Below are 19,909 nucleotides of genomic sequence, written 5' to 3'. Positions count from 1 at the left end.
ATCCGCATTAAGAGTCTAATTCCAGAGAATATACGGGAAAATGTTGGTAAAAGTAATGCTAACATTGTATTCCAGACTAAGTTACTCAAAAATTGTTAATTAGGAGAAAAGCAGAAGTGCTCATCTTGGGCATTGCTCCTTTTGTGTGTGATCTTTCCCCTGGGCCAGTAGCTTTCCTGTCCTCTAGGCCACACTGCTGCTCAAGTTTGATTTACAGTTGAAACAAAACTGCTGTCAAATTTTTAGCACCCTTTCTCAGCTATAACTGGACAGCTTGTAACAAAGAACTAGTGGTTAATATAGAAATTCTCATGTCTTGTATTAATCATAATCTCTGCCTAGGTTTCTCTGTCCAATCTTGGTCTGATACCTGCCCCCCGTTCCCGGGTAGACCTTACACAGGAAACATATAGTAGTGTTGAGGCACCACGGGGCACAGGCATTTAAGTCCTATCTGTTTTAAACATTTGCTGTCATCTTGGACATCTTTTGCTTTTCTCAGAGTCCTTATTTAACTGAAATAAAAATGGCACAAATCATGAGATGATTATGAGGAATAAAACAAATTATCACAAAACTGACGGATTAGAAGTAAACAGAAATGCTTTACTTTAGATTAAAATCATAATGCACTCAGCCAGGCAGTGATGACATGCGCCTTTAATCCCAGCACTTGGGAGGCAGAGGCAGAAGGATCTCAGAGTTCGAGGCCAGCCTGGTCTAAAATTGAGCTCTAGGACAGTCAAGGTTAGAGAAAACCTGTCCTGAAAAACAAACAAAAATACAAAAAAAGGGACTGTAGTTTAGATATAGTTAAAACTATACAACATAAGCACTTCATTAATGATATTGTAGAATTTACCAAAGAACATTTGTTTTCAAACATCCATGTCCAACTTTAACCTCTAAAAATTTAGAGCTTTGCTGTTATACCTACAAATACAAAATGGGAAATCAAACAAATTATCATTTTTTTTTCTTTCACAAGCCACTCCTGCTTTGAAGTCTCTCATCAGGTTTTTAAGCTGTCAGTCTTCATTTAGATCAATCCTGTAAGGGAAACATTAACTTGGTCTTAATTTCCATTACGGAGTACCCCATGCCTACCAGAACTTAAAAGCCAACTGCTGAGTGGTAATTTGTTTTCAATAGTTAGAGACTGCAAAAGCTTCACTATATGAACTTAAACTCTAAAACAAGCTAGAATAAGAATAAAGGTCAAAGTCTTACATCGAAAATTATCTAAAATGCCTATAAATTAAAACTTAGCTTTCCCCAGGGCTGGAGAGCTGGCTTAGTGGTTAACAGCACTTACTCCTGCAGAGAGCCCACATTTGATTTCCAGAGCACACACAGGATGGTTAAGAACCATCTGTAACTCCAGGGCCAGAGGACCTGATGCCCTCTTCTGGCTTCCCTAGGCACGGCACATACAGGCACAGACATTCTTGCAGACAAAAGACCCACTTACATAAAATTAAAAAAAATCAATTTAAACATTAGCTTTCCCCAAGTATCATCATTAGGTTAGGTTGGCAGGGCTGATTAAGGACTCACTTCTATTTATGGATTTCTGTGTATGCACATGCATGTACAAGTGCCACAGTATTCATGTGGAGTCAGATGAGAACTTGCTGGAGTTGACTCTCCTAACGTCATTTGGGTCACCTGTTTTGGTGGCAAGTGCCTTTATCCACTGAGCCATCTTGCTGACTGTATTTTGCAGTAATAATGTGCAGAGTTCAATTTGGTGAGTGCTAAAATTGATCCTTCTCTTCCTGAGTGGCTATCAAATTTCCCAAGAAGCTTATATGCCTGTAATATAAGCAAACTAGTAGAACAAATGCTGTCTTCCCCTACAAAAGTATTCCAAACTTTCCAACCTTGTAACTGCCCATAAATCTGTCACTATTTCCATTAAATCCAACAATGACCTTAATAGTTAAGCTTATTTTTCAGTAGGGCATGGTGACAGTCCTGAAGTTCTAGAGCACTAGGGTGCTGAGGTGGGTTCATTTGAGATCAGCAATTGGGAGACAAGCCAGGCAAACAGAGCAAGATTCCCCCATGTCAAAATATTTTATTACCTCATTTTAAAACTAATCTTCCTTGTGATGCCAATTACCAGTAGGAAACATCTGGAGTAAAGTTGATATTGTGCATTAGAAATATGCTAAAATTAAGGCTTAAAAAGTCAGAACACATTGAGATTAAAACTAGAAATTTCTGCAGATTAAAATATGGTTCAGAATGAAGTTGCAAACAAAGTAAACTGCAAAATAAAAAAAATGACTTCATGGGCTGGAGAGATAGCTCAGTGGTTAAGAGCACTGTCTGCTCTTCCTGAGTTCAATTCCTGGCAACCACATGGTAGCTCACAACCATCTATAAATGAGATAAGGTACCCTCTTCTGGCCTGCATGCAGACATACAGACAAGAACACTGTATATATAATAAATCTTAGAAGACTTCATATTTCACACCACTGAGCTTTAACTTCACTCTCCCCACTTTCTCTTCTTAAATAGTAAATTCAAAAAACTGAAAAAGAGCTAGGCTTGGTGGCAAGCACCTTTAATCCTAACACCCAGGAAGCAGAAGCAGGTGGTTCTGTAAATTCAATGCCAGCCTATTCTACACAGCAGTGAGTTCCAAGACAGCTGGAGCTACAGAGAGACCTTATCTCACAAAACCAACACAAAATAAATGAAACAAAGAAATCCGACAATGTGAATGCTTGGAAAAGTCACAGCCTTTTAATCAGTTATTAGTAAGTTGTGGTCACTCTTGGTTAAGTTGAATAATTTCAGAGTAAAGATTTGAAGGTTAGAGCAATCAGCAATTGCTGATCTTAGTTATGTTTTCCTTTAGAATACCCAAACTCATAGATGGTTTTCCTTTCTTTTTTTCTTTGTAGTTCACTTACAAGACCGATGGGATTACAGTGGTATAAATACGAAGGACTACTGAAGAATCTGAAGCACCATAATTTTTTACATTAGAACTCTAGTAAAGACTAATGCTTTTTTGAAAAAAGCACACCCCCCCCCAACCCTTTATTTTTAGTTTTTGAGACAAGGTCTCATCTCACTCAGGCTGGCATCAAATCTGATGTCTAGCTAAATAAGCCCGGACATCCTGCTATTTTTGCCTCAGCCTCTCATGAAATGGGTTTATAGGTGCTTGCCACTGTACCTAGTTTACAAGGTGGATTAAGAATGGCCACGAGAATATTTCTACTTTCTCTAATGATATAAGGCATGTAAGTCAGATGTCCTAGAAACTACAGGCCAAAATCCTGGTGACAAAATTCCCATATACTGATTATGATAGTTCAAAGTTATTTTGTTGTATTTTATATTTTCAACTAGTTACTGCCAGTAAATATAATTTTTTTTTCATGTATATTTTGATATGTGGGTTTTGGAAAACATGTTCAATAAAAAGTTGTTTTTTTAAAGGAACATTTTAGATTATTTTCTTATGTACAGAACAAAATCACACGTTGTCATGCCTCAGACTACTTTTTATTTGCAACTACATGATTTCACACAATTTTTCTAAATAATGACATAAAATAGATTTCCTTGTGTATAAATAACTTACTCTCCATAAAGTCAATGCTCAAAGGTGCTAGAACACATCACCCACTCCTACAGTGTTTTTGTATCCAACAGAGTCAATGCACAATATATAAATACTTAAGTCCAATATTAAAAACTCAGGCACTTGACTAACTTTAATAAAGTTTCTCAAACTATTTCAATATATCTAAAGTACATATATATATATACATATACATATATATATATATATATATATATATATATATATATATATATATATATACCTTTTTAAGAAAGATTATTCTCAATAACTTTTCTATAAAAATAAGTTTGATGGTTTGGCCCATCTAACTTCACTACGAGTATGAACTTTTAGTATATATAGAAAGGTCTATTCTTCCTTTCTGTCAACATGACAAACAAATCAAAAGGAGCTAGTGAGGTGCTAACATGTGAGGGTTAATCCAGTGGTTTCGGTCACAATGCATTCCAGGAGGAGGTACCCATGTCACTGGAATTGGACGGTATGGTTTATTCTTCCTTCCTGGATTTGGATAACCAAATGGAACAGGAGGAGGATAGTGACTCTGATGGCCATTCCCTCGGTACATTCCTGGCTTTTTTCTGGGCAATGGATGCCACATTGGAAGAGGTGGGAATATCAGTTCTGAAATCTGTAGGAAAGAGAAAGTATTAAGTAAATTCAAAGGAAAAAAAAGAATACATGTTTTAAGTAAAGACTAAGTTTCAGGCCGCTCACTAAACACAAACTACCAATCACCCTAAAAGTAGGTCTCAGGGACATCCTTTGGTTACGTTTAAATATGTGAAGAAAAACCCTCACCTCATTAATAGGTCACATGTATTTTCTGAATGAAAAAAAAGTAAATAAATTAAAGATCTTCATGCATCAAAGATGCAAATGCAGAATGAATGGTAACTTCTAAGAACACAAGAGGTTGGAGGTTCCTTAGTTAAGCAAGGAGTCACTCAAGGAACTTAGGAACATAATTTTCATGCTCCAGCCCACGGTCTACTAAAAAAATAATGGAATCTTAGAAACAGAGACCAAGTATTTTGACATAACTTTCCAGACCATTCTGCTGTAGCCTGTGTAGTACTTGGGCTCAAAGATCTTAGAGTATACTATAAATCAGGTATGGTTCACATGGTTTAAATTCTCATTAGTGATTTTCAACTTTTTTCTTAGAACATACAGACTATGAATTTCAGATTCTCTGATTCTAACCTGTCCCTCTAGGATGGGAGATGTTTTCTTTAACAGTTAAAATTCTGTAGATCATTTACTTCAGATGGTGCAAATGACATGGACCAATTTTGTAGATATTTTGGAATTAATTACATTTCAATCCTCGAAAGTTTAATTTTTCATACTCAAAGATTCTTAATTATTAGGTACAAGTTTTTGTATCATTCTAACACTGATCTAACCATAAACTTGGCACATTAAATTACATCTAATTTAGACTAATATATGAAGGTATATTTTAAAATATACTAAAAATATGGGCTGGAGAGATGGTTCAGCCATTAAGAGCACTGGCTGCTCTTCGAGAGGTCCTGAATTCAATTCAATTCAATTCCCATGGTGGCTCACAACCATTTTAATAGGGCCCAATGCCCTCTTCTGACATGTAGCTACATGTTTGTATTTGAAATACATTAAAATAAATAAAATTGTAAAGTACATGTAGAAAGAGTAAAGCTCCTCAAAATATTTTTATAAATGTCTGACTAAAAATATTTCTCCTTTTGTTAAAGAATATCGCTAGTCAAATTTCTAGAAAGTAATAAAATGCTTTCTAATATACAAATATAAAGTAAATGAATCTGTGGTGCAAACACATTTACTATACAATGTTTCCATGGTAAGACCAACAAGGGCAACTTTCTTTTCGTTTTTACATAAAAAACAAATAAAATTCAGTAAAATTTCTCTTAAATAATGTAAAAGGGGAATAGAAAAATTATAAAAGTTATTGATTTTTTTCTTTAAATGCCAATCTGCTTCTCTGAGAAGCAGCTTCCATTAGTGTGTGTAAAAGATTAAAGCTGATTCAGATATTCAACAGAATCCCTGGGAAGCATAAGCATGGCTAGCTGCAGTAACTGGCAAGCCTACCAATGCCCTGCAATCTACCATCCAGTAACTCGAAGTGTTCTGTGGTTACCTGGTACACTGGGCTCGGTGTTGCAGTCACTGAACTTGGTTTCACTTCCACTTCTTTGCTTGTTTCTTCATCTGAAGAAGATGATCCTGAGTGATAATCAGAGGTCACCTTATCAAGAGCCCTGCTAACTTTCTTGGAAATCTCATCCTTGTTTTCATCCTCATTTTCAAAGCTGGCAACGATGAATGCATTGTTTTTTTCTCCATACCTAGTTATACACAAAAAAACTTAAAAATCATATGAAAAGCAAGAAATGGTTGTAAAAACAATTAAACAGGTCTGGTCATGCCATTATTCCATGGCAATAAAGGAACCATTCCAGAACTGGACTGTGCACATTAATATCCAAAGCACAAGTAGGCTGTAATTTTCTAGCTAGTCTATTGAAGTATTAATAAAAGTGGCTATTTTCTTCTCTACTGACAAAAAGAACTGAAACATCAAAAGGGATCTATCTTTTTATTATGTTCTGTATGTACCTCACAGATCACAGAACTACATCAGGCCACAGAGAAGAGGTTGTTCGTTCATAGTACAGTCATGGAGCAGTGAGGATCTGCCCACTCTAATGAAAAGCCGGCCTAGTTGTATCTTAGAGGCAGGAAAATCTGAGTTTGAGGCCAGCCTGATACATAGTGAGTATCAGGGCAGCCAGGGCACCATAGAAAGACCTTGCCTTAGAAATGGGGTAGGGGAGAGGGAAGGGGAGAGAGAGAGAGAGAGGGAGAGAGAGAGACAGAGGGAGGGAGAGAGAGAGAGAGGGAGGGAGAGAGACGGAGAGAGAGCGAGAGAGGAGGGATGGAGGTATGGGCTGAAGAGATGCCTCAGCATTTAAGAACACTTGCTACTCTTCCAGAAGACCTGGGTTCAATTCCCAGTACCCATATAGAGGCTCACAACTACCTATAACTCCAGTTCCAAGGTCCCATTGCCCTATGCTGGTTTTTTCAGGCACCAGGCATACATACAATGCGTAGACATACATTTGGACAATGCATCTATCTTGTATGATATATATATATATATATATGTATGTATATATGTGTATATATATATACACACACACACATATACATATATCTAGCATTAGGGATGTTTAGGTCTTTATGGAAAGAAACTGAAGGAAATAACACAAGCAATTAAGAAGAGTTCAAATAATGGGGTTTATGGCAGTTATACACAAAGATCTGTACATATCAATGACCCCAAAGATTGTAACATCTGATAAGGAATAATATCCCAGAGTGCTAGGATTAAAGGTGTGCACCACCACTGCCTGGCTTGGAGTAAATGATAAGGTCACTTACTGCTAATACAGCTTTAAGTGGCTGGCAGTATTGACACAAAAGTATTTTAAAAGATTAGGAGGGATTGGCTGTCTATCCCAGTGACACTGATGGTTCATTTCATGCAAATTTGGGTCTTTAGCAGATTTCAGTGGGTAAAGTCTTCAAAGTATAACACCCAAGCAACACTTCGTTCTTCATCCCAGTCTAAAAATGTTTTGACTGTCCCTGATCAAAACTTAACATGGCTTAGACAAAACAAAACAATGTCCTTCCTTCCTTTTTTCTTTCTTATGCATACAATGTTCTGTGGGCATGTACATGCCAGAAGAGGGCAGCAGATCTTACCATAGATGGTCACGAACCACCATGTGGTTGCCTGGAATTGAACTCAGGGCCTCTGGAAGAGGAGTCAGTGTTCTTAACCTCTTAGCCACTCTCCAGTCCAAAAGAAGACAATTCTGAAGACCCCCACTTTAATGAACCTGTACCTCACCACAGTTTCCCAAGGCAATATCCTTATATCAAGTAGTTATCTGGAGTTTTCCTGATAAAATTTAGAAGAACATCCATGCGGTTCTTTTTAGCATTACTACTTATCTTCATTTTCATCTTCATTACATATGAGGTTAAAAGCTGTGTCCATGTCTATAGCACATATATGGATTCATATCAAAAAAGAAACTTCACCATAAAATAGAAGGGCCAAGAGAATTGCACCTTCAAAACAAAGAGAAACTCCCACAACACCACTATAGGAAAATTGTGGGCGCTCAAGCTGGCTTATCCTGCTTCTCCTTCCTGGAGAAAAACAGCTTCCCAATCTTGTCACCTTGTCACCCTCAATCCACCGTTCACACAGCAGCCCAAGTGTCACCCACTAGGTAGTTGTGCCACCTAACACTGTATTTTGCAGGAATTTCTAGTAGGGCACAAATAATAGTCTGTTGTAATTTGCTTACTGTTTCTTCTCCCTTATTACCCTTTGAACTACCTAAGAATGTTGTTTAAGTTCTGAAAACTCCAGAGGTGCCTAGTTAACGTAATGTTTTTATTAATAGGTTGAAGACAACACCTAACACCCTTTTACAGTTGTTTGAGATGACAGAATTTCTATTATGAGAATAAAAATCTTTAAAATGTTCCTCAGTTGTCTGAAAACAGAAACAAGAGGCAGAGATGAAGCCCGACTAAAGATCACTGTCCTGTATCGTCACTTGAGCTTCCCCTGAGTTGAAAGGGAGCATGAGTGGAACACAGTGGCAGGACTAAGTTCGACACCACCTCTTGGTGTACAATCAAATGCTTGGCAAAGTTCTAGGAAACCTGTTTGAGTTCTTCATGGTATAAAATAGATTCACCACCCACCTTCATAGCCTAATTTCATAACCTCTGAGAAAGCCAAACTGCCAGCTCCTGGCTGTAAAGAGTTATAGGTGGGACACACAGGAGCAAGTTTAGTAAAACTGGTTCAGCTGCTAAACATGAAGACTCACCGACAGCACACCTCACATGGATCCACCCAGAGTGTAAGTTCTTTTGGCAAGCCTAGGTCACTGTACAAAATGCAGCTGTTCTCACAGGCTTTCAGGACATCGGGATCAACTCTCTGAAACTTATTGACACGAATGCATCTACAACAAAATAGAATTAGACTAATAGGATTGAATCTCAATCATAAATCCCAATATATATGAAAGTGAGTAGTAACAAAATACTCTGATGGAGAACCTTGGAGATTCTCAAGTCTGAACTTTCAGGCAAGAGAGGCAACACAAAGGCTGCCTAGAAGTACCTGGGTGAGCCTAGAGCAATCACCAGTCCTAAGCAGAGACCACTAAACAGCACATGGATATCAAATAAACAGAGAACAAAATGGTTACTTATAATTCTTATTTTTTTTGGGTGAGGGGGAGTGTGTGTGTGTGGCATGTCTTATGTGTCCCAAACTTGCTATGAAAACTCATTATGTTACTGGAACTTGAGATATTCTCACTTCTAACTCTCAAGTGCTGGAATTAGAGATGTAAATCCTCACACCTGGTTTACGGCAATGCTGGGGATCAAACCCTAAACTTCATGTTAAGTACTCAACCAAATGAGCAATATCCCCAGCCCTGACATTACAAAGTTTTGTAGAGTAAGCTGATAAAATCTGCAACTAGTAACTAATAAAAGACTCCATCCAGTGCTAACCGGAAATTTTTGTGACAAGTTTTATTGCCACTAACTTGTTTTTACATCCCAGGTGATAAGTTTAACTCTTAAGGGAGACAGCTTTTACTTCAACTATAATCTTTTCAAAAATAATTATTCAAGGACAGTAGAAGCATGCATCACATACTTACTAACATGTGACCCTAAAACATTTTTGCTTTATTTGATGTAAATAACATCTTCCTTTTATCTAAGTTGCCAAAATAAGTTAGTAAAGATAGTAAAATAAAGCTCATTACATTGTAAGCTAAGAAAAGCCATGTTCACAATGGAATGCAGACATACAGGCAGCAGCAATAGGTAGCACCCTACTCACCGCCTAACTTGTTGCCTCCTTGTACATTACAAAAAAGTTTTTCTCCAAGTGATTAAATAGTAGCACAAATGCAAAAATGTACCTCAAAACATGCATTCTGTTCGAGTAGAAAAACAATTGCTACAATAGAAAATATGAAATGTATTTACTGTTTTCAGTCAAGACTCAACCAAAACAATCTAGCATTAGTACTATTCCTGGAATTTGTCTACTAGGTTAGCTTACAGAAACTGTTTCACTTCTCTATCGTACCTGAAGATATGAAATATAGAAATATAAATTAACTGACAATGACACTATCCTAATGTGCTTTGAGAATGTAGTGGATATGGCTTAGTGGTACAGCAATTGCCCTGAGTTTCTACATTACAGGGTTCAACTGCAAGCACCCAATAAACATAATGATTAAATCTATAACTAGTCCTCTCAACCAGTGTTTCAATTACTGGTATAGTACTAATGTGATATTTAGTTTTAATGGTCCCCAAGTTATTTCATTAGCTGATTTTGATCTTCATTGAAAAAAGTTCTCATAATTCAACAACTAACAATAAATATTTCTAGAATGTAGTCATTCCTTTTGACCATATACTATGCAACAGACAGTTTCCTATTAACTGTTTTGTAATAACAAGACCTCGTTATTATTTTAACCTTGTAAGGGGAAAAAAAGGAGGCAGTTTTCCAGTATCACACAGCAGTGAATCTAGACTGCAAATACAAGCTAACAACTGTAAAGTTCATGTACAGCTTAGAAATGGTGTGCTTGCCTCATGTGTATGACCTACAGCACACAAAAACCCTCTCACCAAAACTCAACCACAGTTCCCAATCTTTTTTTTTTTTTTTTTTTTTGTCTTTTGAGGGTTTCTCTGTAACAGATTTTGCTGTCCTGGAACTCACTTTGAAGACCAAGCTGGCCTCAAACTCACAGAGTTCCACCTGCTTCTGCCTCTGGAGTGCTAAGATTAAAGTTGTGCACTACCACCACCCACCTTGGTCTCTGATTTTTCACAGGTGGTATAAACTTTAGGAGGTGGAGACCTACAAGAAGCAGCAGGTCACTAGAGGGGTGTCTGTGAAGGATATACATGGTCCCTAACCTCTCTCTGCTGCTCTCCATAGTGAAGTTAGCGGGTTCTATGTCGTGGTCCCATAGCTGTGATGTCCCACCCCACCACCGCCCTAGAAGTACACACAGTCAAACACTGTGAACTGAAATATCTGAACCCATAGCTGAACATACATCTGCTTTTAAGTTGTTTAAGTTAGGCACCACCACCCCTTGGCAAACTTGTCCATTCACTCATTCACTGAAAGGGTTTCTCTGTCTAACAGCCCTGGAACTCAATCTGCTGACCAGGCTGGCCTCCAACTCAGATTTACCTGTGTCTGCCTCCCAAATGCTGGGATTAAAGGTGTGTGTGTTATGACCACCCAGCCTCCACACCATCATTTCTTAATGGTACTACTAAAAATAGCAAACTCAGAGTAAAAAAGTTATTTTATGGTCTGTAAGATGTTGCTTAATCTTTGTTAGTTAGATGGACCCATCCTAGGGATCCTAACGTTATACAGGATTATTTAAGTCCCATACACCAAGTCCAAAAGCATCTGAGACTGTGGAGCTCTTCATGGTTACATATCATAGTCACGAGGGTAAAAATCAGATATAAAGTCACGAGGCTTTAAAATCAGATATAAAGTTTGTTTTAGCAAATTTAGGCACATTACGTATTTTAATGCATTTTATTAGCCTACATACTGGGATTACTTTTATTAACTATTCTTCAAATGCAAGATTATAAAAGTTGCATGAAAATAATATATTACGGAGCTGGAGAAATGGCTCAGTTGTGAAGAGCACTGACTGCTCTTCCAGAGGTCCCAGCGAACACATGGCGGCTCATAACCATCTGTAATGAGACCTAGCACCCTCTTCTTGTGTGCAGGCATACATGTAGACAGAATACTGTATACATAATAAATAAATCTTTTAAAAAATAAAATAATATTATTTACTTAATGCTTAAATTTTTGGCAATTACAATATATAAGAGACTTCTGTACTTATCCATATTTATCTACATTTCTGATTATCTGTTTCCAGATTAGATTCTGAGATCTAATGTTCAGAATATGAATATTTTTACAGGTATTATATTGTCAAACAATCTTCTACAAATATTTCATTTTTATAAAAATGTACAAAAATGTTTTTAACTTATATTTTTCCTTCTATCATGAAGTCTAATAGTGTTTTACTTAAATGGAAGCTTCAAAATGATCCAATGATATTTCTGATCACATTGTCAATTTAGTCTTATTTGACCTTTTCCTCAAGTTTTTAGAATTAATGGAAGTGAAATGGCACACTCTCTAACCTTGCTGTATTTACCTGGTAGTGCTTCTATTTTTCAGCAGCTTGGCACTTCCAAAAGCATCCATTTAACATCAGTAAGACATGTATAAAAAGCAACTCTTAATTCACAAAACCTGTTCACTATCAAAAACCAAGATGTGTAGGGGAAAAAGGGAATAAAATGAGAAGTTAAAAAATTATTTGAGCCTAAATTAAAGGCTACATGTGTACTTGTATTCATAGTATTGACCAACTTAGTAGGAAACTTTTGAGTACAAATTAAGAAAAAATACAGAAACTACCTGAGCTTATTCATGTCACCAGACTATTAAACCTCAATTGGCTTTAAGCAAATAAAAAATAACAATAAAAATTGTATTTTTCCACTTCAGTCTTAGATTTCTCAAGTAGTTCTATACTTTGATTTTTTTTTTTTCAAGACAGGGTTTTTCTGTGTAGCGTTGGAGCCAACCTGGCCTTGAACTCAGAGATCTGCCTGCCTCTGCCTCCTGAGTCCTGGGATTAAAGGCGTGCGCCCAGCAGCTCTATACTTTAAAGTATTAACGAAGAAGACCTTTCATATAAAAGCTCATTAAGTATTGGTCTGTGTGACAAACAAGGGACAACAAATGTGCAAAAATGAAAGAATTTCTGTAGCTGTCACAAGCTAACCGTGTTTCACTTTAAATTCTGAGCCCATGTCCACAATGTAGACCCGTTATGGTCCGACAGCTAGTTTGAGGAAGTTACTTCTCAGTAGATACATCTGTGCCGAAGTGAGCATGCCAGGGCATGTTCTTCTTGTACAGCTTACGGAAAGTCTGCTCTTCTAGCTGTGCATGTAACTGACGATCAGAATACAAGTCAGCTGCAAGTATGAACTCTCTTCCTTCTTAGTGCCAACACTGCAGTGTACATACAGTGATGGAAATCTGGCAGCATCCAAGACCATTTCAAATCCCCAACTCAGTATTTACCACTTGAAGTACATAGATGAGTTACCTTCAACTGGCTTATACCACAAAGGAGATGTACAAATATAAAAGATCATCACTATAAAAGCCAAGGACATGTTATACTAATTATCTTTTCCTTTGTTTTTAAGACAGGGTCTTTTAATATAGCCCTAGCTATCCTTTAACTAGGTAAACCAGACTAGCCTTGAAATCACAGAAATCCAACAGCCCCTGTCTCTGGAGCACCACGATTAGAGGCATGTGCCACTATGTCTGGCTCCATCTGATTCTTATTTTATCTTCTTTTTTGGGGAGGGTTTTCGAGGCAGGAGTTCTCTTTGTAGCTGACCTGGAATTCACTCTGTAGACCAGGTTGGCCTTGAACTCAGAGATCTACCTACCTCTGCCTCCTGAGTGCTGGGATTAAAGGTGTTTACCACCTTGCCTTTTTAAAAGAACGGGCAGGACGCACTTTATCTTTAGATACAAAGCAACTAATTTCCCTCAACTCTTAATTATCATGCTCATTTAGGAGAGATTAGGAATTCTAGATTTGTGAAAAACCCTGAGTACCCATGGTAATAAGAAACGAACGTTGAGCAGGAGCCAGACTAGGCAAACGAAGCTGACTGATAAATCTAGAGCTCTGGCTTCAAGACCAAACAATAGCGCCCATCAGCAAAGACTTGTACTTTAAAATGAACAAGAAAATACCATGACACCTCAGAGTTTCATATTTTGCAGATAAAATCATGACAGGCACGTCTAAACCTTCAGTCCTCTGGCCTGGTAGCCATTACACAAATTGATCTACACGCAGTCCAATTCAATCATCCAATCTAATTTTTTACCTGTAGGCCTGTCCTTTTGATGGTTTTTCTGGGTACCAGTGGTTTTTGTATTTTTCTTGAAGTATTTGAGTCAGTTTCTCAGCAAATCTCTCAACGGCTTCTTTTTTCAACTTATCATGTTTTCGAACCAGCCTTGTGAAGAAGAAGACAACAGCAGCAATTTCGTTCTTCATTTTTCCCTGTAAAGATAAAAGTTTTCTTAAAAACAAAACACAAATCCAAACAACAGTGTCAACAAAAAACTTCACACACACAAACTGGAAAATAAAGTTCTGCACTATATGCCCCTTAGAGCTTTCCCTTCATGTCCAGTAATTACCACTAATGTTGTTTAGTCCTCAGAGACCTTAGGAAATACGACTGGGATTACTACTTAGTTTTAAGTAGTAGTTCAGTGATGAACACACCACATTGCTTCTGAAGACTAAAATAGAACCAGGTAACACCCCAAAAGAATGACTGTAATAAATACCACACAGCTTTTACTAAGTAAGTCAAATTCTAACTCGAAACAGAAGAGTCCATTGTCAAACCTAGCACTTAGGGCTGGAGAGAGCTCAACAGTTAAGATCACTTGCTATTCTTGCAGCAGACTTGCATGGTGGTTAATTGTAGCATGATTAATAAAAACCCAGAGACAGATATTGGGGTTCAACCTCAGAAAAGCAAAATACCCAGCCTCTGGTTCTTACCTCTACCTCAGTCCAAAATGGCGATCCTGCCTGCAGGAATCTCAGAATGAGAGTGACTGAGAGCTGTCTCCTCCTGTCTTATATTCCTCTCTAGTACTGGGATTAAAGGTGTGCACTAACTAGTGTGGTTACCAGGATTTAAGGTGTGTGTTATCACTGCCTGATCTGCAAGCCTGACTAGGGTGGCTGTTTTATTCTCTGATCTTTAGGTAAGCTTTATTTATTAAAACACAAACAAAATATCACTACAGTTAATAACTATCTGTAACTCCAAAACCAGTGGGCTCTTTTAACCTTTGAGGGTACCAGGCAGACATGTGGTGGCCAGACATACATGCAGACAAAATACCCATAAACACAAAGAGAAAAATCTTTAAAATCTAGTGCTATAGCTCCATTTTGGAGAAGTCTGTGTAGTTCTCCCAAAAGATTAAAAAACTATGACAGTTCCAGTAATTCTACTAGCTATAAGCCCAAGAAAACAAAAACATTATGTCCCCACAAAAACATATAGTTATGTCCATGGTAGCAATATTCATACCAGCTACAGAGTAAAAGCACTCCAACTATCCATCAAACAATGAATGGACAAATAAAGTATGATATACAAGTTGGCAATTCCAAGGGATAAGCATTAACACATGCCACAAGATAGGTGAACCATAAGCACAGTAAGCAAAGGAAAAGAAGCAACACACAGCATCACATATTGAGATTTCCTTCATATATTATGTCTAGGACAGGTCAGTCTATAGACAGAAAACAGACTGGGTGGCCAAGAGGCAGGAGGTGGGGTAGAACAGGAGGAAAAATTCTAGTTAAGTCCAAAGTTAATTTTCTGTTATGATAGAAACTATTCTAAAACAGTACTGTCCTGGCTTTAAAACTCTGACTATGCTAAGAGCACTCCACTGTTTATTTAAAATGCATAAGTTGTATATGTGAATTATACTTCAATAAAGCTGCTAATGCATTAAAAGTTTTTCTGCACTGAGTGTTTTGTACATATTCTTTCAGGAACAGATATATCTTCCTAAAAAGCTAAGACAAAATAGTATTAAAACACATTCAACAGAACATAAATTCAGGATCACTCAAAAAATTAAATAATTAGTTACGTTTTGGAACTGCATCAAAGACTCTTAAAATAGAAGATCTGATTTGTCATTGATTAATCCACCAAGGTTGTTCTGGTTTTGAATATACATATGTTTTGAGATGAGCTCATTCACTTGGCTTATGAAAGTAACTTGGGAGATATTTAGATGTAGCATTTACTAAGTAACATCATCTTTCTGGGTGCCAACGACAGGCCCTTCTGTATTGATTATACCAGTGAACTAGCTCAACAACAGACTGTTCTAAAAAAATCAAGAATGACAAAAGCCCAGAGTCACCTGGTTCTTTTAGCTTTCTTAAACTGTTCTTGTTTAAGTTTTTCTTTCTTTTCCTTTCTTTCTTTCCTTTTTTTGTTTGTTTGTTTTGGTTTTTTGAGGAAGGGTTTCTCAAACAGCCCTAGCTGTCCTGGAACTAGCTCTTGTAGATAGACAAGGCTGGCCTTGAACTCACAGAGATCCTCTGCCTCCCTGAGTGCTGGGATTAAGTTTCTTGTCAAATGTGAATCTTTTACTGTGTGCAAATGCTAAACCAAAATGGGACCTCACTGAGAGTCAAATTCTATACAGTTTTCTGAGACTTGTCCTGACAGCCATATTCTCTGTCATCTTTCATGGGAAGGTAAGATACCCAAACCTACCTCTTGGACTCTCAGAATGCCAAATTCACCTACTGGTGGATGGAATCTCCACAAGGCAGTGTGTGAACACACAGAACTTCAATCTACAACAGCTGTAAGCCTCCCTTCTGGAAAATGTGAGGCATCCCCCACTTTATGAAGCTTCATTTATACCTCTCACTTCAGAGTACCCATGAGGGAACTGAAAACCCACTGGAATGTAATACACGACTGGGGAAAAAGAGTTGCTGATTTTAGTACAATAGCTCTACTCCGAACGAAACCAAAGACTCACACTAAAGAAATGGACTGATCCTTAGACCATTCTCATTCATCCAGGCGGCCAATATGTGCTACATAAGAGTTTGGGGATTTGCTTTTGTTTGCTCAATTTCGTATCAAAAAAATAAAGGAAGGAAAGAACCACTTAGTGGTTGCTTTTGGTTTGTAACAGAAGATGACTCATACGGACTTATTTTTTGTTTGAAGGAACGATGACTGGAACAGCTGAAAAATTCATCCCCTTTTATCAGTGTTCCAGGAGTGAAGCCCGGGGGGGGGGGGGCGAGCCACCACAGGGGGGAACCATTAGACCTTAGGCGCCTAATGCCACCCACACTCCCCCCCAGCTCCCATTTTAAACACCGCTGGTGACGTCATCCCGGACCGTCGTCACCGCGGCGGCTGCTCCTCAAGTTCTACTTTGTTCCACAAGCCCGGCCTTCTAGGAGTTTGTAACTTTGTAGGCCCCCCCACCCCACCCCGGTAACGAACAGAGCCAGTGGCAATTTCTAGAAACAAGTCTTTCTCCAGGTGGACGAAGCCAAGGTGGAGGGGGTGGCAAGCGTGGTCGGGGCGAGGCGCCCTGACCGCCCGGGCGCTGGTGGCCAGCGGGATCCAGATGTGGCCGGAACGGGTGTGTGTGTGGGGGGGGGGGGAGGCGCCCCCCACGCACCCCAGAGGGGCCGGCCTGCGCCGCGTCCAACCTGTGCAAGCCGGCTGGCCCCTGCCCGCCACCGGCTCTCCCGCCGGCCCGACGCCCGCTGTCGCCTGCCCGGAGGCGGTAGGCGACGTGGCACGCGCCCGAGAAGGCGTCGCCTCCCCTCCAGGACCCGCTGCCGCCGCGCATCCCTCGGCCGCTCCGCTTCCGACGTGGCGGCGGCCGCGTCCTAGCCTCCCTCCCCGATGCCCTGGGCGGGGGGCCCCACCGCGTCCTCCGCGTCCCCTCACTCCAGGCCCGCTCTCCTCTCCGCCACCGCGTCCCCCCCGCGGCCCGCTCTCCTTACAGCCGCCGCTCCGGGGGCTGCACCCTCGCCAGCTGCGACCTCCTTCCGTGGCCCGGAGAGCCGAGCGCGAGCGCGGAGACTCTGGTCCGCCGAGTGCGGCTGCTACTCCTCCTCTTGCTGCTGCTGCTGCTGCGTCGTCGGACCGCCGCTGAGCGCGCGCCGGGCAGACTGGCGGGCGACAGAGCGCGCGGCCCAGCGAGGCAGCGAGCGAGCCGGCGAGCGCGGTCCCGATGCGGCGCGCGGGGGGCTCGAGGCCCGGAAAAAGGGAGGGGCGGTGGCTTGGAGAAGCCCGGCGCTGCGCCGAACCAATGCGCGCGCCCCGGGGGCGGGGCTTCGCCGGGACCCGCCCCCCCGCCCCTGTGTGTGTGTGTGTGTGTGTGTGTGTGTGTGTGTGTGTGTGTGTGTGTGTTTGCGTGCGCGCGCGCGCGCGCGCGGCTGGCTCCTGCCTCGGGCCGCGCTCCGAGCCTGGGTTCCGACGGCCGGCCGGCACGAGGAGGCTACGCCTCCCGCATGAGCCCCGGGGGCCTTACCGCCCGAGGTGGGGCCGGCGGGCTGAGTCCTCCCGGCTCTTCAGCCACTCCTCCTCACGCGAGTCTCGCTCCCCCCCGGTACCACCCGCCTCCCTGCTGCCTGAGGGCAAGTTCAGTCCGGCTCTCCACCTGGCTTCGAGCGGTCGCCTAGGGGAGCTTGGCACCAACTCTCCTCCTCCTCCGTCCGGCTGTGAAATCACTGGCTGCTCCCTCCCCACCCTCCCGTACGTGAGATAGTTTGGGTGAGATAACTCTTACCTGGGCACTTTCCTGACAGAGTTGGTGTCTCCATTCGAGCATGGCAGCCTCCTGTGGAGTATTGTGAAGCAATCCTTGAGTGGCCAGGTTTCCCATTTCTGAGGCACTTTAACTCAAGGACTTCCCAGGAATAAAGCTAAACCTTGGCTAAACACATAAGAAAGGGGCACATTTCATTCCATCTCTTAGGCTGAGCTGGCAACAAGGTGTCAGTGTTGTGAGGAAGTTGATAAGTCAAACAGGCCAGAAAAACACGGGACACTCATAGGAAGACTAAAAAATGCAGATTAAGAACAATGGTGGCTGCAGCCTTTAATCCCAGCACTTGGGAGGCAGAGGCAGAGGCAGGGAAAATCTCTTGAGTTTGAGGCCAGCCTGGTCTATCTTATGCGCAAATCAGCGAAGGCCCCCAAAAGCCAACAAGGAGATTGAGTCCTGTATGTAAAAGCAAAGAGCCTTTATTTTATGCAAGTTTCAAACTCGGTCTCTCTGCATGTCCAACATTTTGGAATAAACAAAGAGCCCTGAGCTCAGTTACAGTAGGGTTTTTATTGTAGTGAAGATGGGGTGAGGGGTTTCTGAAGTTCAGGATCTCTGATTGGCTGACATTTGTCCTGGTGAGTGTGTGGGGCAAGGTGATCCTATCTACAGCAGTTGGAATGTTAGGCATTTCCTTTGGATGGTCTGTTCTTGGGTGGTGCTCAGGTAACCTTAGTTTATGGTTCTTCCTGCAACCAGGTATTGCTTCAGGGTAAACTACTGAAACTCAGGCCTCTTATTAAAGTTATCGATGGCTGAGTCCTACACTGGCAGGCGGTAATGGCTAGAAGTAAAGAACATCCTTGGGTGATCTGTTCATATTTAGCTTATCATGGCTGGCTCGTACAATCTACAAGAGCTAGTTTCAGGACAGGCTGCAAAGCTACAGAGAAACCCTGTCTCAAAAAGACCAACAACAAAAACAAAAAGAAAAAAAAGGAAAGAAAGAAAAGAAAAAAGACCTAATTGTTAAAGCCTTCTCCAAATTTCTTGTTGTTTACTTGAAGCTGGTAACGTTTGTTAGCCTTGTTCTGTGAATATTTAAACTTTTTATTACTGATGTTGATGATTATAGCCTGGTACACTCAAAAAATAACTTTTACCAGTAATATACACCACTCAAATCATTGTAAAAGTAGTGTATTATGCTTTTATTTGTAGAGAATCATGTGTATGTGTCCTATTAGAAGAGACAGTGGAGAGACTATCACTCTTTCTTCTTTGCTAGATGACACACTCACAAGACGGACAACAAGCCAGGAAGTGAATCCTCACCAGGTCCAAGGATCTTGATGTCCCACCATCTAGAACTGTAAGAAAATAATTTCTATTATTTAATCAGCTCCGCCTTTGGTTTATGTTATAGCAGCATAAACTAATAAGGAAGCATGGCTGATGGAAACAATTAATGTTTCTCTTTCATAGCTGCCACAAGATGGTCATGAAAGTGGTTCTTAGTTCCTACCATATATGCTTCAGTATAAGTGATTTCTTTTTGAAAGTGAACCACCCTGATAGAGCTGAGACCAAATAATCACATACACCCTCCAATTTGTATGTGAGTTCTGAAAATTGTATGTGGTTTCTGAATAAGAAATTGCACTTAAACAAATCTGTGGATA

At 40.4% G+C, this 19,909-nt stretch overlaps 2 protein-coding genes across 3 annotated transcripts in view; one reads left to right on the top strand and one right to left on the bottom strand.

Annotated features, from left to right (window-relative positions):
- The window catches only part of Cxadr (CXADR Ig-like cell adhesion molecule), a 54,913-nt gene extending 51,448 nt beyond the window's left edge, over positions 1–3,465 (top strand). The window contains exon 8 of the mRNA XM_038344331.1: positions 2,919–3,465. Within this exon, the coding sequence (XP_038200259.1) occupies positions 2,919–2,954 (36 nt within the window). The 3' untranslated portion in view covers positions 2,955–3,465. The remainder of the gene's footprint in view (positions 1–2,918) is intronic.
- A 355-nt stretch (positions 3,466–3,820) lies between these two features.
- Btg3 (BTG anti-proliferation factor 3) lies at positions 3,821–17,691 on the bottom strand. 2 transcript variants are annotated; one of them, XM_038344333.1, is made up of 5 exons: positions 13,748–13,859; positions 11,977–12,081; positions 8,542–8,679; positions 5,760–5,967; positions 3,821–4,241 (listed from the first exon to the last, which is right to left on the bottom strand). In XM_038344333.1, exons 2-5 carry the CDS (start codon positions 12,024–12,026, stop codon positions 4,002–4,004), a joined length of 636 nt encoding a protein of 211 aa, XP_038200261.1. In that variant the 5' UTR covers positions 12,027–12,081; positions 13,748–13,859; the 3' UTR covers positions 3,821–4,001. The 2 variants fall into 2 exon arrangements, with proteins under 2 accessions (XP_038200261.1, XP_038200260.1); XM_038344332.1 differs by lacking the exon at positions 11,977–12,081 and adding an exon at positions 17,461–17,691 and having other exon boundaries at positions 3,824–4,241; positions 13,748–13,926.
- Positions 17,692–19,909: the final 2,218 nt, after the last annotated feature.

This window comes from Arvicola amphibius, chromosome 10 (assembly GCF_903992535.2).
Source record: "Arvicola amphibius chromosome 10, mArvAmp1.2, whole genome shotgun sequence".
In the NCBI taxonomy this organism is placed as follows: Eukaryota; Metazoa; Chordata; class Mammalia; order Rodentia; family Cricetidae; genus Arvicola; species Arvicola amphibius.
Note: the sequence above shows the minus strand (reverse complement) of the source record. Positions and strands in the feature narration are given on the sequence as shown.

Bases quoted from the DNA above. Each gene is read 5' to 3' on its own strand.
- Btg3 (XM_038344332.1), bottom strand. From the start codon at position 13,920: ATGAAGAACGAAATTGCTGCTGTTGTCTTCTTCTTCACAAGGCTGGTT. The intron at 5,968-8,541 runs GTGAGTCTTCAT...GTGTATAACTAG, and splicing joins CCATGTGAGGTGTGCTGTCG to GTATGGAGAAAAAAACAATG. The intron at 4,242-5,759 runs GTAACCACAGAA...TCTTTCCTACAG, and splicing joins CACCGAGCCCAGTGTACCAG to ATTTCAGAACTGATATTCCC.